We start from the raw sequence: 14565 nt of genomic DNA, 5'->3' as shown, positions 1-14565 counted from the left end.
TGTGTAGTGATACAGTGTGTAAACTAGAGACAGTGTGTAGTGACACAGCGTGTAAACTAGTGACACAGTGTGTAGTGACACAGTGTGTAGTGACACAGTGTGTAAACTAGAGACACAGTGTGTAGTGACACAGCGTGTAAACTAGTGACACAGTGTGTAGTGACACAGTGTGTAAACTAGAGACACAGTGTGTAGTGACACAGCGTGTAAACTAGTGACACAGTGTGTAGTGACACAGTGTGTAAACTAGTGACACAGTGTGTAGTGACACAGTGTGTAGTGACACAGTGTGTAAACTAGACACACAGTGTGTAGTGACACAGCGTGTAAACTAGTGACACAGTGTGTAGTGACACAGTGTGTAGTGACACAGCGTGTAAACTAGTGACAGTGTGTAGTGACACAGTGTGTAGTGACACAGTGTGTAAACTAGACACACAGTGTGTAGTGACACAGCGTGTAAACTAGTGACACAGTGTGTAGTGACACAGTGTGTAGTGATACAGTGTGTAAACTAGAGACACAGTGTGTAGTGACACAGCGTGTAAACTAGTGACACAGTGTGTAGTGACACAGTGTGTAGTGATACAGTGTGTAAACTAGAGACACAGTATGTAGTGACACAGCGTGTAAACTAGTGACACAGTGTGTAGTGACACAGTGTGTAGTGATACAGCGTGTAAACTAGTGACACAGTGTGTAGTGACACAGTGTGTAGTGACACAGCGTGTAAACTAGTGACAGTGTGTAGTGACACAGTGTGTAGTGATACAGTGTGTAAACTAGAGACACAGTGTGTAGTGATACAGTGTGTAAACTAGAGACACAGTGTGTAGTGACACAGCGTGTAAACTAGAGACACAGTGCGTAGTGACACAGCGTGTAGTGACACAGTGTGTAGTGACACAGTGTGTAAACTAGAGACACAGTGTGTAGTGACACAGTCTGTAGTGACACAGTGTGTAGTGACACAGTGTGTAAACTAGTGACACAGTGTGTAGTGACACAGCGTGTAAACTAGAGACACAGTCTGTAGTGACACAGTGTATAAACTAGACAGTGTGTAAAGACACAGTGTGTAGTGACACAGTGTTTAGTGACACAGCGTGTAAACTAGAGACACAGTGTGTAGTGACACAGCGTGTAAACTAGAGACACAGTGCGTAGTGACACAGCGTGTAGTGACACAGTGTGTAGTGACACAGTGTGTAAACTAGAGACACAGTGTGTAGTGACACAGTCTGTAGTGACACAGTGTGTAGTGACACAGTGTGTAAACTAGTGACACAGTGTGTAGTGACACAGCGTGTAAACTAGAGACACAGTCTGTAGTGACACAGTGTATAAACTAGACAGTGTGTAAAGACACAGTGTGTAGTGACACAGTGTTTAGTGACACAGCGTGTAAACTAGAGACACAGTGTGTAGTGACACAGTGTGTAAACTAGAGACAGTCTGTAGTGTCACGGTGTGTAGTGACACAGTGTGTAAACTAGTGACACAGTGTGTAGTGACACAGCGTGTAAACTAGAGACAGTCTGTAGTGACACATTGTGTAAACTATACACAGTGTGTAAAGACACAGCGTGTAGTGACACAGTGTGTAGTGACACAGCGTGTAAACTAGAGACAGTGTGTAGTGACACAGCGTGTAAACTAGTGACACAGTGTGTAGTGACACAGTGTGTAGTGACACAGCGTGTAAACTAGAGACACAGTGTGTAGTGACACAGCGTGTAAACTAGAGACACAGTGTGTAGTGACACAGTGTGTAAACTAGAGAGTGTGTAGTGACACAGTGTGTAGTGACACAGTGTGCCACTGCGCCCAATGAAACTGGAACCTGGATGTGAGTTGCCAGCGCACGGCTCTGACATGGCCCTAATGAGTAAGGCCATGGACCCACCACCCCCACCCACTCAATTCGACCCTAAAGGAAATTTTTAATTGCGTCAAATGCCACGAGACGCGATGGCATTTAGACACTAGGGCATGTGAATTGACAACCGTTTGTCGTTGTTGTACCAGTTTCATCCTCATTAGGACTCATCAGTACAGTGCTGTACAGCCATCATTCCCTACCGCTACAATTTGTGACCGAGGGATTTATGATGAGCGACCAGCCCTGTTCCTGCACGGTGGAGGCCCAGGAGGGCAGAGAAATCTGCGCTACAGGCAAAGCTACTTACAAGCGCCATGCAAAGCTCAGTGATAATTAAACACAAAACGAAGACTCCCCCGTGTAGCTTACACAGGCTGCTGGGGCAAGTGCTCTTAGCGAGCACCTATGAAGACCACTATGCATGTATGTACGTTGAACTTCTTTCACACCGTACGTAGCCAACCGTGCTTATCGGAAGTACGGAGGAAGGATAAACTTAGGGGCCTTACATAAATGACGTCACGCACCTAGGGGTGGGGGAGGGGTCAGACATTTGTGACGATGTGTGACGAGGGGGGGGGGGGCTTGAGAAATGTGACGTCACATCAAAATGCGCAACTTTAAATAAATATAGCCAACACGTTCTACTTAATTAAATAGACTTTTTATATATATGTTTTTCTCCTACAACATCAGAGTGCAGCGCCACATTAAATACGCACTACAATGACAATATTTTAAAGCGATTTGAAGCATGTTTTTTTTGGGGGGGGGCAGAGCTTTGTGACGTCATATTTGAGAGGGGGGGGTCTGACTTTTTGTGACGTCGTGACGAAGGGGGGGGGGGTCAAAAATCGTCCAAAATCGCGTGACGTCATTTATGGACGGCCCCTTACACACACAAAGCAGTGATAAAGAATTGAGTTTGCATGGCACATGGGAGGGTGGGTGGCCAACACCACGCCCGACCGTCTTTGTCTCCCCATTGCCGACGTTTTATACACACCGCTGCAGGTACTTATTTAAGGCTGAGTTGACCTAGGGGCGTTCACAGGACCGGTTCTATTATTTGCCACTGTTGGTCATGAATGGGAATCAAGCCGAGTTTGCAGCGCAGTGCGCTAACTACTACACTACCTCTCCCCATTCAAAGAAAAAAAAGTCTTAACAGGCTGTTGGGGCAAGTGCTGTTAGCGAGCACCTATGAAGGCCGGGATGGCACACAAAGGGGTGGGTGACCAGGACCACGCCTGACCGCCTTTGTCTCCCCAGTGACGATGTTTACACACCGCACCAGCTACTATTTGAGGCTGAGTCGACCGAGGGGAGGCCTAGGCCCGGTTCAGATAATTGTCACTGGTGTTGACCGTGAGCGGGGATCGAACTCGGGTCGCTGAGCTCGTAGCATGGCGTGCTACCCGCTACACTACTGCTCCCCACACACTACGTACGGTGTGAAAGAAACTCAACATACATACATACACACGCACATGCAAGGGTCTGCAGGGCACTCACCAGCTCCTTGTACTCCCTGTGGATGTCCGTGTATGAAAGCTTATTCTCCTCTCCTGGATCGAACACTGAGTGTCAGAAGTTTCAGAATCAGACAGTTTATTCTCCTCATCTGGATCGAACAATGAGTGTCAGAAGTTTCAGAATCAGATAATTTATTTCCCATTGAAATAAAGTCCATTGAGCCGCACGGCCCCCTCCCTGTTCAAGGGGCGACTTCGGCCGCCAGACAACTACCGCAGCAAAGCGTTACAACAAATGACCAGTTAATACGCTCGCTTAAGTAAAATAAAATCTAATAACATTATCTTCAAATGTAAACACGAACAGATGAATGCCAGCAGGCAACAGCAGCAGCAAATATACAGTTAATACGCGCATGCTTTAAAAAAAAATGTTCACCATAACAATATTCTCTTCAAACGTTAACATGTTCACAGTTATGTCCAATCGCACTTTGATACTCTGTGATCTCCGCGGGGTTTGTTTAAGGGAATGCGGGGATGGCAGAGTGGATGGAGATTGCCAAGGAGAAGACACCAACCAGGTGATTCCTAAACCTTCCAGCAGCTACAGAAAACGCTCTCGAGCCAAATTGTAAATGGAATCTGTGAATTGTCAACAAACAATCGCAACTGATCAGCATGCTGAAGTAGAGTGAAACCAACCCCTTTGATCACCATGGCATTGAGAGTCCTTCATCCAGCAGTGGATTTACAAATAAGTGTGAATGATGCCAATTATTCAGGCAGGAATGTCAAACCGACTCTCAGCACTCACTATTTCTGGAGGAATCGCTCCTGCATGGTGATGTTTGCCCAATCCCTTGAATGAGTTGTTTGGGTTCGTGCCGGAGAAAACCCACCAGCACGCGCGCGGAGGAGATGGCACGCAACGCTGCCGTGTTCTGGACAACCCGTAGCACCCATGCCTACCACACACGGCAGGCTCTGGTGGTCACCCATCCAAGTAATAGCCAGGCTTAACTCTGCTTAGCACCCAAGATCCAGCGAGATCAAGTGCATTCGGGGTGATTTGTTCAGAGACGAGAGCAGCGGCGTAGTGTGGTTGGCATGGGCCCCTGATGCAAGATATTCATTAATCCTGCCCCCCCACTCCCCTGCCCCCATTCCCCTGCCCCTTTCCTTCCAATTCCTTCCCTCCAAGTGAGTCGTCCGAGCCCCAAAGGCAGCTGCTGGAAAGCCGTGACCTTTAGCGACAAGCGGAGAACGTGCTACCGCTGAGCCATGCCCTGTTCATATCGCGATGATGATGAAGAAGATGATTTATCATTCAACAATCTGCAGTGTACTGCCTCGTTAGGGACCATCCATTTAGTACGTACGCAAAAAAATCTGTCAAAACTTGACTCCACCCCCGATATTTAATCCACGCAGAAACGACCAAAGATTCATAATATTAACGAGGCTTCACCTTCACCCCCCCGCCACCCGTTTCCTATGCGTACGCACATTGTAGACCCCCAATACGCAAGCGCACGCATTTGTGTTAACCCCCCCGCCCCCCTCGATGCGTACGTACTAAATGGATGGCCCCTTCGGCCCTGTGCTCAGAGAGTCCCAGAGCTCCCGGGCTGGGAGCGCCCGTTGCCTCGTTACCACCGAGGCGTCGGGCATCGAGGTGGCACGGGGCTCTGTGCCCACTCCGCACAGTCAACACGCGAGTCTCGCGCGCGCGGGGAAGATCAACCAACGTGAGTGACACCGCGACGGCGTCGCTACCGGCGTCCGGGGCTTGGACATGGACGCGCCGTTGAAGGATGCCGGTGTGACGCCGGATGTGGACACACGTCGCCCAGCGCTAGGCTGTGCCTGTGTGCCTGTGCGCGTGCTAGTTTCGTGGGGAGCGGTGGTGTAGCGGTTAGCGCTACGCTGCGCTGCGAACCTGGCTCCCCGGGTTCGATTCCCGCTCACGGCCAACACCGGTGACGATTATCTGAACCGGTCCTGGGTCTCCCCTAGGTCGACTCGGTCTCAAATGAGTCGCTGGTGCGATGTGTAAACATCGCCACTGGGGAGACAAAGGCGGCCGGGCGTGGTGTTGGCCACTCACCCCTTCGTGTGTCGTGCCGGCCTTCATAGGTGCTCGCTAACAGCACTTGCCCCTACAGTCTGTTACAGGCTATACGGGGGATCTTTGTCTTTTTGTTTTCCCATCCGTCAGTCATCTCTGGGAGCGAGCCAATGGCGAACCTGGGTCTGTCCCGTGACCTCATGTCAGCGAGCATTCGACACTTCACGTGGCCACAAAGTGCACCCAGCCTGGCACAAGCGCTGTGGTGATGTCGACACTACTTAATAACGAATGGTGGCTGTTGTCTATAATAAAGGTTGTTGTTGGGTTAGATAGCGTAAATATAAATGTGTCGATAAACCCGCCACCACCCGACACAGCCAATTAGTAAGGTTTGTCAGCTAAACAAAACGTGCCAATTCGTTACTACTTCAGGAAATTGGTATGTTGGAGGATAAATCCACAACGTTGTGGTGGCGGGTTTAATGACACATTCATATTCATACGATCTAACCCCAAATCACCCTTTATTATACGTACTTTTGGTCGCGAAAGCCTACAAGGACACTTGAGCCCGAACCTGTAATTGTATTTTGTTTAACCAGGCGAGAAGTCAAGAGCCTAGGGACGGTCTCATTCGCAAGAGCAATCTGGGTCACTGGAGAGACTTAGGCGAGGCGCACGGACCACCTTGATGAGGTCAAATCTCAGCCGCTCGCCGTCTACGACGCCGACAACCGAAGTGGGCACCGACCACCGCCCGGGGTGCTTAGAAGGGGCGCGCGCAGCCGCCGGTTAAGTGGCTGGCCGAGGTTGGGCCTCACTTTGAACGTCGAGTTCGCGCAAGGTGATATCGACGTTAATTGAAAACGACACCCCCGCCAACGTCGCCCGGCTCCAGCAGGGCATCATCCTTGCGTGGCACCGGTTAAATTCCCGCTCAAAGGTGCAGTGGCAAAGCTATCGAGTTTGCGGGCGGCTTGGCCAAGAGAGGGTGCCCAGGTCCCCTTCCGCGTGAAAATATGACATTGGACATGGGGCCCCGTTTAATTCCTTTCAACAGGGCCCATGGCAACATGCTACGTCACTAGTCAGGTGTTTACACAGCACAGAACCTCCATCGTTCCGTCTGTGCTGCTGCCCCTATGGAATTGTCTCCCGCAGCCATTCGTACCTATGCTGACGCCTTGTCATTGGTCCGAACTGGCAGGCAATGCGCCGTGTCACTCTTGGGAATTAAAATAGCCTAGCTAAACAAAATAAACTTGAAACTTGGTCAAGTCCAGGCTCATTAAATGTGCGTATTTCTTATCAACTTCTTTCGCACCGTACGTAGCCAACCGTGCTAATCGGAGGTGCCAATGACAGTCTCCTATCAATGATGTCTTCAATCACACCTTACCTTGAACATACTGTGTATACTTACACCCTTTTCCAGTGGTCCTGCCTTACGTACATGTCACCCAGTGTCTTGAGTTGGAGCTGTACATGGATGCTGTAAAAATCCAAGCCTAAGGCCAATTAACCTGGAATACACCTCGGCTTCATCACGTCTCGGAAGCTCAACAGATTTGAGCCTGCATTGGGCTTGGATGTGCAACCACTATGCACGTCTGGTTTTCATAGGCGGCTGCGGGACTATGCTATGTTGTGAGTAGCAGCGGGAAAATGCAGCAAAATCCATCGTTGTACTGTGCTTCTATGCTCCTCAATTGCACCAACCCGCGGTGACCAACGTGATGGTAGCATGGTCAAATAACCACCACGATCTGTAAGGCGTGGGGAGAGACAAGTGCAGCTCAATGCCACAGGAGTGCGATTTGTGGCCATGCAACCCGAACTATGGAGCATATAGTAAACCCATAGAGACACACAGACACATGGAGATATATAGAGATACATAGAGATACATAGGGACCCATAGAGATACATAGCGGCACATAGGGACCCATAGAGATACATATAGACACATAGGGACCCATAGAGATACATATAGACACATAGGGACCCATAGAGATACACAGAGACACATAGGGACCCATAGAGATACATAGGGACCCATAGAGATACACAGACATACATAGAGATATATAGAAGTACACAGATACATAGGGACCCATAGAGATACATAGTAACACATAGGGACGCATAGAGATACACAGAGACACAAACTTCAGACGGGCATGTATATGTACTTTCTTGAGCAGGGGGACCTTGCGGGCGCTGCAGGATTTCAGTCCTTCACGGTGTAGTGTGTTACCAATTGTTTTCTTGGTGACTATGGTCCCAGCTGCCTTGAGATCATTGACAAGATCCTCCCGTGTAGTTCTGGGCTGATTCCTCACCGTTCTCATGATCATTGCAACTCCACGAGGTGAGATCTTGCATGGAGCCTCAGGCCGAGGGAGATTGACAGTTCTTTTGTGTTTCTTCCATTTGCGAATAATCGCACCAACTGTTGTCACCTTCTCACCAAGCTGCTTGGCAATGGTCTTGTAGCCAATTCCAGCCTTGTGTAGGTCTACAATCTTGTCCCTGACATCCTTGGAGAGCTCTTTGGTCTTGGCCATGGTGGAAAGTTTGGAATCTGGTTGATTGATTGCTTCTGTGGACAGATGTCTTTTATACAGGTAACAAGCTGAGATTAGGAGCACTCCCTTTAAGAGTGTGCTCCTAATCTCAGCTCGTTACCTGTGTAGAGGTGTTAACTACGCGCTGTTGCGTAACCTGCATTGCCACCAGGGCAGTGCAGCATTACCCCTGGGTACAACGGTTGGGGTCATTCGAGGTGAAACGGATCGTGGCCAGGGTTTGGTACGAACCAATCAGACGGTTCCACGTGGGAATGTATGATTGGTTCTACCTGGCCACGAAGGAGTATAAGACAGGTGACCCAACGGACCTCGTGGAGTTCTCTCCCTGCACGAAGATAGAAGACTGGGCTGAAGCCTAGCTAGGACCCTGGACCAGCCTCCCAGCCCTTCTAAGGGCTAAGGCTCGGCATACCCAGTGGTCAGGACCCACCCGGCCAGCGGTGGGTCAGATAGCCTCCCCTAGGTCCTAGCCGGAGGACTAGGATAGCGATAGACGTGTGAGTCCCGCCAGGTCCGGAGGTTGTACCTCCTTAGGTATCAAGGAGGTTAGCGGTAGACGTGTGAGTCCCGCCAGGTCCGGAGGCTGTACCTCCCTAGGGTATCGGGTGAGGGGACCGAATATCCCTCTGTGTGTGTTAAGCGTTGTATAAGGAAATAATACAATAAACAGAGTGTGCCTCCTAAAGAAGTCTGCTCGTCCTTACAACACTACACCTGTATAAAAGACACCTGGGAGCCAGACATCTTTCTGATTGAGAGGGGGTTAAATACTTATTTCCCTCAATAAAATGCAAATCAATTTATAACATTTTTGACATGCGTTTTTCTGGATTTTGTTGTTGTTATTCTGTCTCTCACTGTTCATATAAACCTACCATTAAAATTATAGACTGATCATTTCTTTGTCAGTGGGCAAACGTACAAAATCAGCAGGGGATCAAATACTTTTTTCCCTCACTGTAGATACACACAGGGGCCCATAGAGATACATTAAAGACAAGCCACAGTTGTATGATTGTGGCCATGCCACCCCAACTATGGACCAGGTAGTAAACCCACTGTAGTCTACGCTCCTTCAATGGGTGGCCGACCAACTGGAACTCTCTCCTGAAGCCCTCTCGTCGTGGCCAGGAGACCTCGACAATGGAATCTCGCTCCCGAACTTTCTGCTGCCATACGGTTTAGTAGAATAGAACGCGGCATGGGGGAGACACTCATGAAGCTGTGGGATTGACATTATTAAAAACGGGGGTTCGTATTTTGTACATACCGTTAGGGGGGAGCCCCCATCGTCCAGCAGTGGATCGACCATGGTGCAGTGGTTAGCGCCCTGCACTACGAACCATGGCTACCCTGGTTCGTCTCCCACTCACGGCCAACACCAGTGACGAGTATTTGAACCGGTCCTGGTCCTCCCCTAGGTCGATTCAGCATAAAAAAGTACCTGTTGCCATTTGTTAACATCGTGGGGTTGGCCACCCTACTCGAGTTCCGACCCGGCCTTCATAGGTGCTCACTAATTGCACTTACCCCAGCAGTCTGTGAAGGCTATACCGGGGATCTTTGTATTTCGGCATTAGAGTCTGTATTTACACTGCAGGAGGAATCCGATGAGCTATAAAGCTCATGTTCACAGATGTCCAGTAGGCGCACAGGGTCAGAACGTTGCAACAAACAAACAATACGAGAATAACGACAGGAGTCCAGAGTACGGTATCACAAAGATAAGCAAATCACTAAAACAAATCAACGTTTATTTCACCAGCTAAAGCCCACTGAGCTTACTAATTGGATGTGACATAACCTCACTAATTGGCTGTATCGGGTGGTGACGGGTTTAACGACTCATTTATATATTTACGCGAACTAACCCCTCCAACCCCCCCCCCCCCCTGTATTATGGTTGATATTGGTCGCGAAAGCCGACTACGTGTGAACCCCACTGAGCTATGAGCTTCTTCTCCACAAGCGACCTTGGCCACGAATGACAATAAAGCGGAAACGCACGGCAGCCACAAGCGGGATGTAAACACACAACTCGTGTCAGTCAGACGTTTCGGGCCCGCAACCTACCCGTGCACCTGTGCTCGATGAATCCCATCACGGGGTCTGCCCACAGCGGACTGTGCAGGAACCCCACCACGCTGTCAACCACCCAGTCGCTCATGCTCCCACCCTCATGCCCAGGGACACCCCCGCCACCAGAATCCTCCTCTCCAGCGCGAAGCAGCAACGAAGTCGTCCACGTCGCCCCCCACCCCGAGAGAGACCTTGGGATGCTGACCGGGCCCTAGCTGGGTAGCCCACCCTACCACCACCACCACCTCCAACTCGGACCCTCTTTGTCACTGCATCCGTCCAAGTAGTCCTGCCTCTTTGTTCTTCTCGGTCTCTTGGGATCCTGGACTCCTCGACTCCTGGGTTCCTTGAGTAACCTCTTCGTCTTTAGGGGGTGCCAAGACCCTGGGCCGGTGGTTGGTCCTCAGATCCTGAGGCTCTCGGGACCCTGAGCTCCTCTGCTTCTTGATTTCCTGAGGTCCTCGTCGTTTTTGTTGACGTGTGAGCTCTTGGTCTCTTGGGTCCCCTGAGCTATTAGGGTCCTGCGAACCGGTCCGAGTTGGTTATCTTGTACTCAGTCCCTCCACTGCTGAGCTCCCGTGCCACTACCGCCAGCTGCAGCTGCCGTCTCTCTCTCCCCCTCGCCCTCTCTCTCTCTCTCCACCTCTCTCTCCCTTCACGCCCTCCCCGTCCCTGGGCCGAGTCTTAAACCCCAGATCAGCCGCCTGCGACGCGGCCGCATCCCGTGGCCATGACAACGGAGATCGGTCGTCTCCGATGGCAACGCGGGGAGGGAGGAGGGTGGGGGGTTGAGTTGGAGCGCGGCTGCCATGGTAACGCCGGGCCCCGCCCTCCATGAGCAACGCCCCTCCTAAACCCGACGTGACGTCACGAGTAACCATTTGGGGGAGGGGCGGCGGATTTGGATTTCCGACAGGGCGTGCACGTTGGGGTGAGGGGGGGGACCCGACTGATCACGTGAGAGAAGATGGACCAATGGGGGAAAGGGCTGCGCCCGACGCCTGTCCGCGCTACGGATTGTAAACGTCGGGGATCGCGCATGCGCACAGCGGCGCGCGGCACAATTCAAACGAGAAGCCGTTGGGCGGTTCTGTGAGGGGACTCGGCGGGTTCGGTAAGGGGACTCAGTAGGGGTCCTGTAAGGGGACTCGGTAGGGGTCCTGTGAGGGGACTCGGTAGGGGTCCTGTGAGGGGACTCGGTAGGGGTCCTGTGAAGGGACTTAGTAGGGGTCCTGTGAGGGGACTCGGTAGGGGTCCTGTGAGGGGACTCGGTAGGGGTCCTGTGAGGGGACTCGGTAGGGGTCCTGTGAGGGGATTCGGTAGGGGTCCTGTGAGGGGACTCGGTAGGGGTCCTGTGAGGGGACTCGGTAGGGGTCCTGTGAGGGGACTCGGTAGGGGTCCTGTAAGGGGACCTAGTAGGGGTCCTGTGAGGGGATTCGGTAGGGGTCCTGTGAGGGGACTTAGTAGGGGTCCTGAGAGGGGACTTAGTAGGGGTCCTGTGAGGGGACTTAGTAGCGGTCCTGTGAGGGGATTCGGTAGGGGTCCTGTGAGGGGACTCGGCGGGTTCGGTAAGGGGACTCAGTAGGGGTCCTGTGAGGGGACTCAGTAGGGGTCCTGTGAGGGGACCTAGTAGGGGTCCTGTGAGGGGACTCGGTAGGGGTCCTGTGAGGGGATTCGGTAGGGGTCCTGTGAGGGGACTCGGTAGGGGTCCTGTGAGGGGACTCGGTAGGGGTCCTGTGAGGGGACTCGGTAGGGGTCCTGTAAGGGGACCTAGTAGGGGTCCTGTGAGGGGATTCGGTAGGGGTCCTGTGAGGGGACTTAGTAGGGGTCCTGAGAGGGGACTTAGTAGGGGTCCTGTGAGGGGACTTAGTAGCGGTCCTGTGAGGGGATTCGGTAGGGGTCCTGTGAGGGGACTCGGCGGGTTCGGTAAGGGGACTCAGTAGGGGTCCTGTGAGGGGACTCAGTAGGGGTCCTGTGAGGGGACCTAGTAGGGGTCCTGTGAGGGGACTCGGTAGGGGTCCTGTGAGGGGACCTAGTAGGGGTCATGTAAGGGGACTCGGTAGGGGTCCTGTGAGGGGACCTAGTAGGGGTCCTGTGAGGGGACTCGGTAGGGGTCCTGTGAGGGGACTCAGTAGGGGTTCTGTGAGGGGACTCAGTAGGGGTCCTGTGAGGGGACTCGGTAGGGGTCCTGTGAGGGGATTCGGCGGGGTCCTGTGAGGGGACTCAGTAGGGGTCCTGTGAGGGGACTCGTTAGGGGTCCTGTGAGGGGACTCGGTAGGGGTCCTGTGAGGGGACTCGGTAGGGGTCCTGTGAGGGGACTCGGTAGGGGTCCTGTGAGGGGACTCGGTAGGGGTCCTGTGAGGGGACTCGGTAGGGGTTATGTGAGGGGACTCGGTAGGGGTCCTGTAAGGGGACTCGGTAGGGGTCCTGTGAGGGGACTCGATAGGGGTCCTGTGAGGGGACTCGGTAGGGGTCCTGTGAGGGGACTCGGTAGGGGTTATGTGAGGGGACTCGGTAGGGGTCCTGTAAGGGGACTCGGTAGGGGTCCTGTGAGGGGATTCGGCGGGGTCCGGTGAGGGGACTCGGCGGGGTCCGGTGAGGGGATACGAAGGGGACTGTGGTTTGAGTCTTTGTCAGGGTCGTGGTCTGGCTTAGATCTGGGTGGGATCAAAGTTGGGATTTGGGACTCTTAGGGTCTGTGTTGGTGTCTCATCGGGGTCTGGGTTGTGGTCTGTGTTCAAGTTGTCGGTGTTTAGGTCGAGGTATAATCGGGGTTTGGGTGGAGGTTTTTGTAGGGTTTGTATCTTTTTGGGGTCTGATTAGTTTGTAAATCCAGTTCCGTGTTGGGGTTTAGTTTGAGTCCGCTGCAGAATCTCTGTCAGTGTCGGGTCAAGGCTTGGTCTTGGTCGCGCTTGGCCTTTCCAGCGGTGATGACGGGTCTCGTCTTGTCGAGATTGTCAAGGAGATTGAGGCTTGAAACAGATGAGGACACTGGGACTCAAGGAGATGGGGATACAGGAACTCAAAGAGATGAGGACACTGGGACTCAGGGGATACAGGGTCTCAGGCTGTCAAGTATACAATAGGGGTGGAGGTAGCTGTAAACGGTCAGGAGTAGTGGATGCTTGTTGAGCCATGGATTGCAAGATCTTACTAATCATTAATATGCCGCCCATTAACTTTTATTCCGACTCGGATATGGGGGGTGAGGAGTGTTCTGGCGTGAGCAATGATGGTGATCGCGATTGCGATGCCAATGATCGTAAACGATGGCGATCACAGTCCGTTTCCTCTGTTGACAGGTAAAGCAGCGGAGATGTTTGACGACGACGAGAGCGAGAACAGGTTTAGTGTACCCTTGAACTGCCTCTACATTCCTCCCTATCCACACGCAGCACCCACATCTGTTGTCAGCCCTTTCCCGCCACGTCTGTCTTTGTGTGACCCCCCCTTGTCAAACTCGGTCGTGTGTATGTGTGCGTTTTGCAGCGCGCAAGCCTCGCAGGCGAACCACAGGAAGAGGCTTTCTTCGGTAAGCGGCTCTGCTGCTGCTGTTGTGGTTTTTTTTACCGTGTGGCGGGCTGCGGTGCCCCCCCCACCCCCTGCCCTGCCAGGTTGAACGAGGCCAGTGAGAAATTCGCCTGCTAATGGGGATTGTGCCAGGATATTTGTTTGGTTTTTTTCACGATAACAATTTGTTACGGTGTCGACGTTCACAATTCGATTATTTATCACCGTATCGGTTTCCGAATAACTGCGGTTATGTCACGTGTTGCTTTGCTGTACCTCAAATATCAATGAGTACAAAAAGTTCAACTGTAGTGCACTCTCCATAAGAGTGCCATCAGTCTTTTAATCTTTGCAACGTGACAATCTGTAACACTTCGATATATATTCTTGGTTCTTTCGGTAAAGTGACGTATAAGGGAAACAATAAAATAATAAAAATATAAAACAATAAAATTCTCACGACGTTTCGACTACAACACAAGCAGTCATCATCAGGTGTGAAAACCACAGCAAGAAAATTTGAAAAAGAGTGGAGATTATTTTTAACGTTAGCACCACGGAGAGCGATTTGACAGTTTATTCAGATGGACGAGTCCATCTATGTTCGGAAAAGAGGAGGGGGGAGACGATAATAATGGATGCGGTCTGAAAGACACCGTAAGCGTGAACAATCAATTAAGACCCGAAATGGTTGATCAAATCCTTCAAATGATTGCTAGGCCAGAATCCATCTTCTCGGTTGAAATTGTCTCTGTGTTTGTATATGTGGATAGCCTCATGAACGAATCTCTCATGGTAGCCAGATGGCTTGCAAATAACCTCTGTCTTGGAGAAGTCAATGTCATGTGAGCCTACTGAATTATAACATTGGTCTGCCACGGCCGAGGTGTTGGTCCTACCGTGTTTATGGTCTGCTTTGTGTTCACGAATGCGGTCCGAGACATGGCGTTTTGT

At 51.6% G+C, this 14565-nt stretch overlaps 2 protein-coding genes across 10 annotated transcripts in view; one reads left to right on the top strand and one right to left on the bottom strand.

Annotated features, from left to right (window-relative positions):
* LOC116953996 (uncharacterized) overlaps positions 1-10909 on the bottom strand; it is a 35445-nt gene extending 24536 nt beyond the window's left edge. For 3 of the 9 annotated variants that reach the window (XM_032974368.2, XM_032974371.2, XM_032974369.2), the window contains exons 1-2: positions 10096-10907; positions 3398-3462 (exon numbers count right to left, since the gene is read on the bottom strand). In XM_032974368.2, coding sequence (XP_032830259.1) covers positions 3398-3462; positions 10096-10189 — 159 coding nt within the window. In that variant the 5' untranslated portion in view covers positions 10190-10907. Of the gene's footprint in view, positions 1-2251; positions 2446-3397; positions 3463-5136; positions 5321-10095 lie in introns of those variants that run through there. The other 6 variants (XM_032974374.2, XM_032974376.2, XM_032974372.2 and 3 more) reach the window with 4 other exon arrangements.
* A 1099-nt stretch (positions 10910-12008) lies between these two features.
* The window catches only part of KNL1 (kinetochore scaffold 1), a 31752-nt gene continuing 29195 nt past the window's right edge, over positions 12009-14565 (top strand). Inside the window, exons 1-3 of the mRNA XM_032974335.2 lie at positions 12009-12027; positions 13404-13446; positions 13591-13633. Of these exons, the coding sequence (XP_032830226.1) occupies positions 13418-13446; positions 13591-13633 (72 nt within the window). The 5' untranslated portion in view covers positions 12009-12027; positions 13404-13417. The remainder of the gene's footprint in view (positions 12028-13403; positions 13447-13590; positions 13634-14565) is intronic.

The sequence above is a fragment of the Petromyzon marinus genome, chromosome 53 (assembly GCF_048934315.1).
Source record: "Petromyzon marinus isolate PM22_M1 ecotype Great Lakes invasive population chromosome 53, UKy_Petmar_22M1.pri1.0, whole genome shotgun sequence".
Taxonomy (NCBI): Eukaryota; Metazoa; Chordata; class Hyperoartia; order Petromyzontiformes; family Petromyzontidae; genus Petromyzon; species Petromyzon marinus.
Note: the sequence above shows the minus strand (reverse complement) of the source record. Positions and strands in the feature narration are given on the sequence as shown.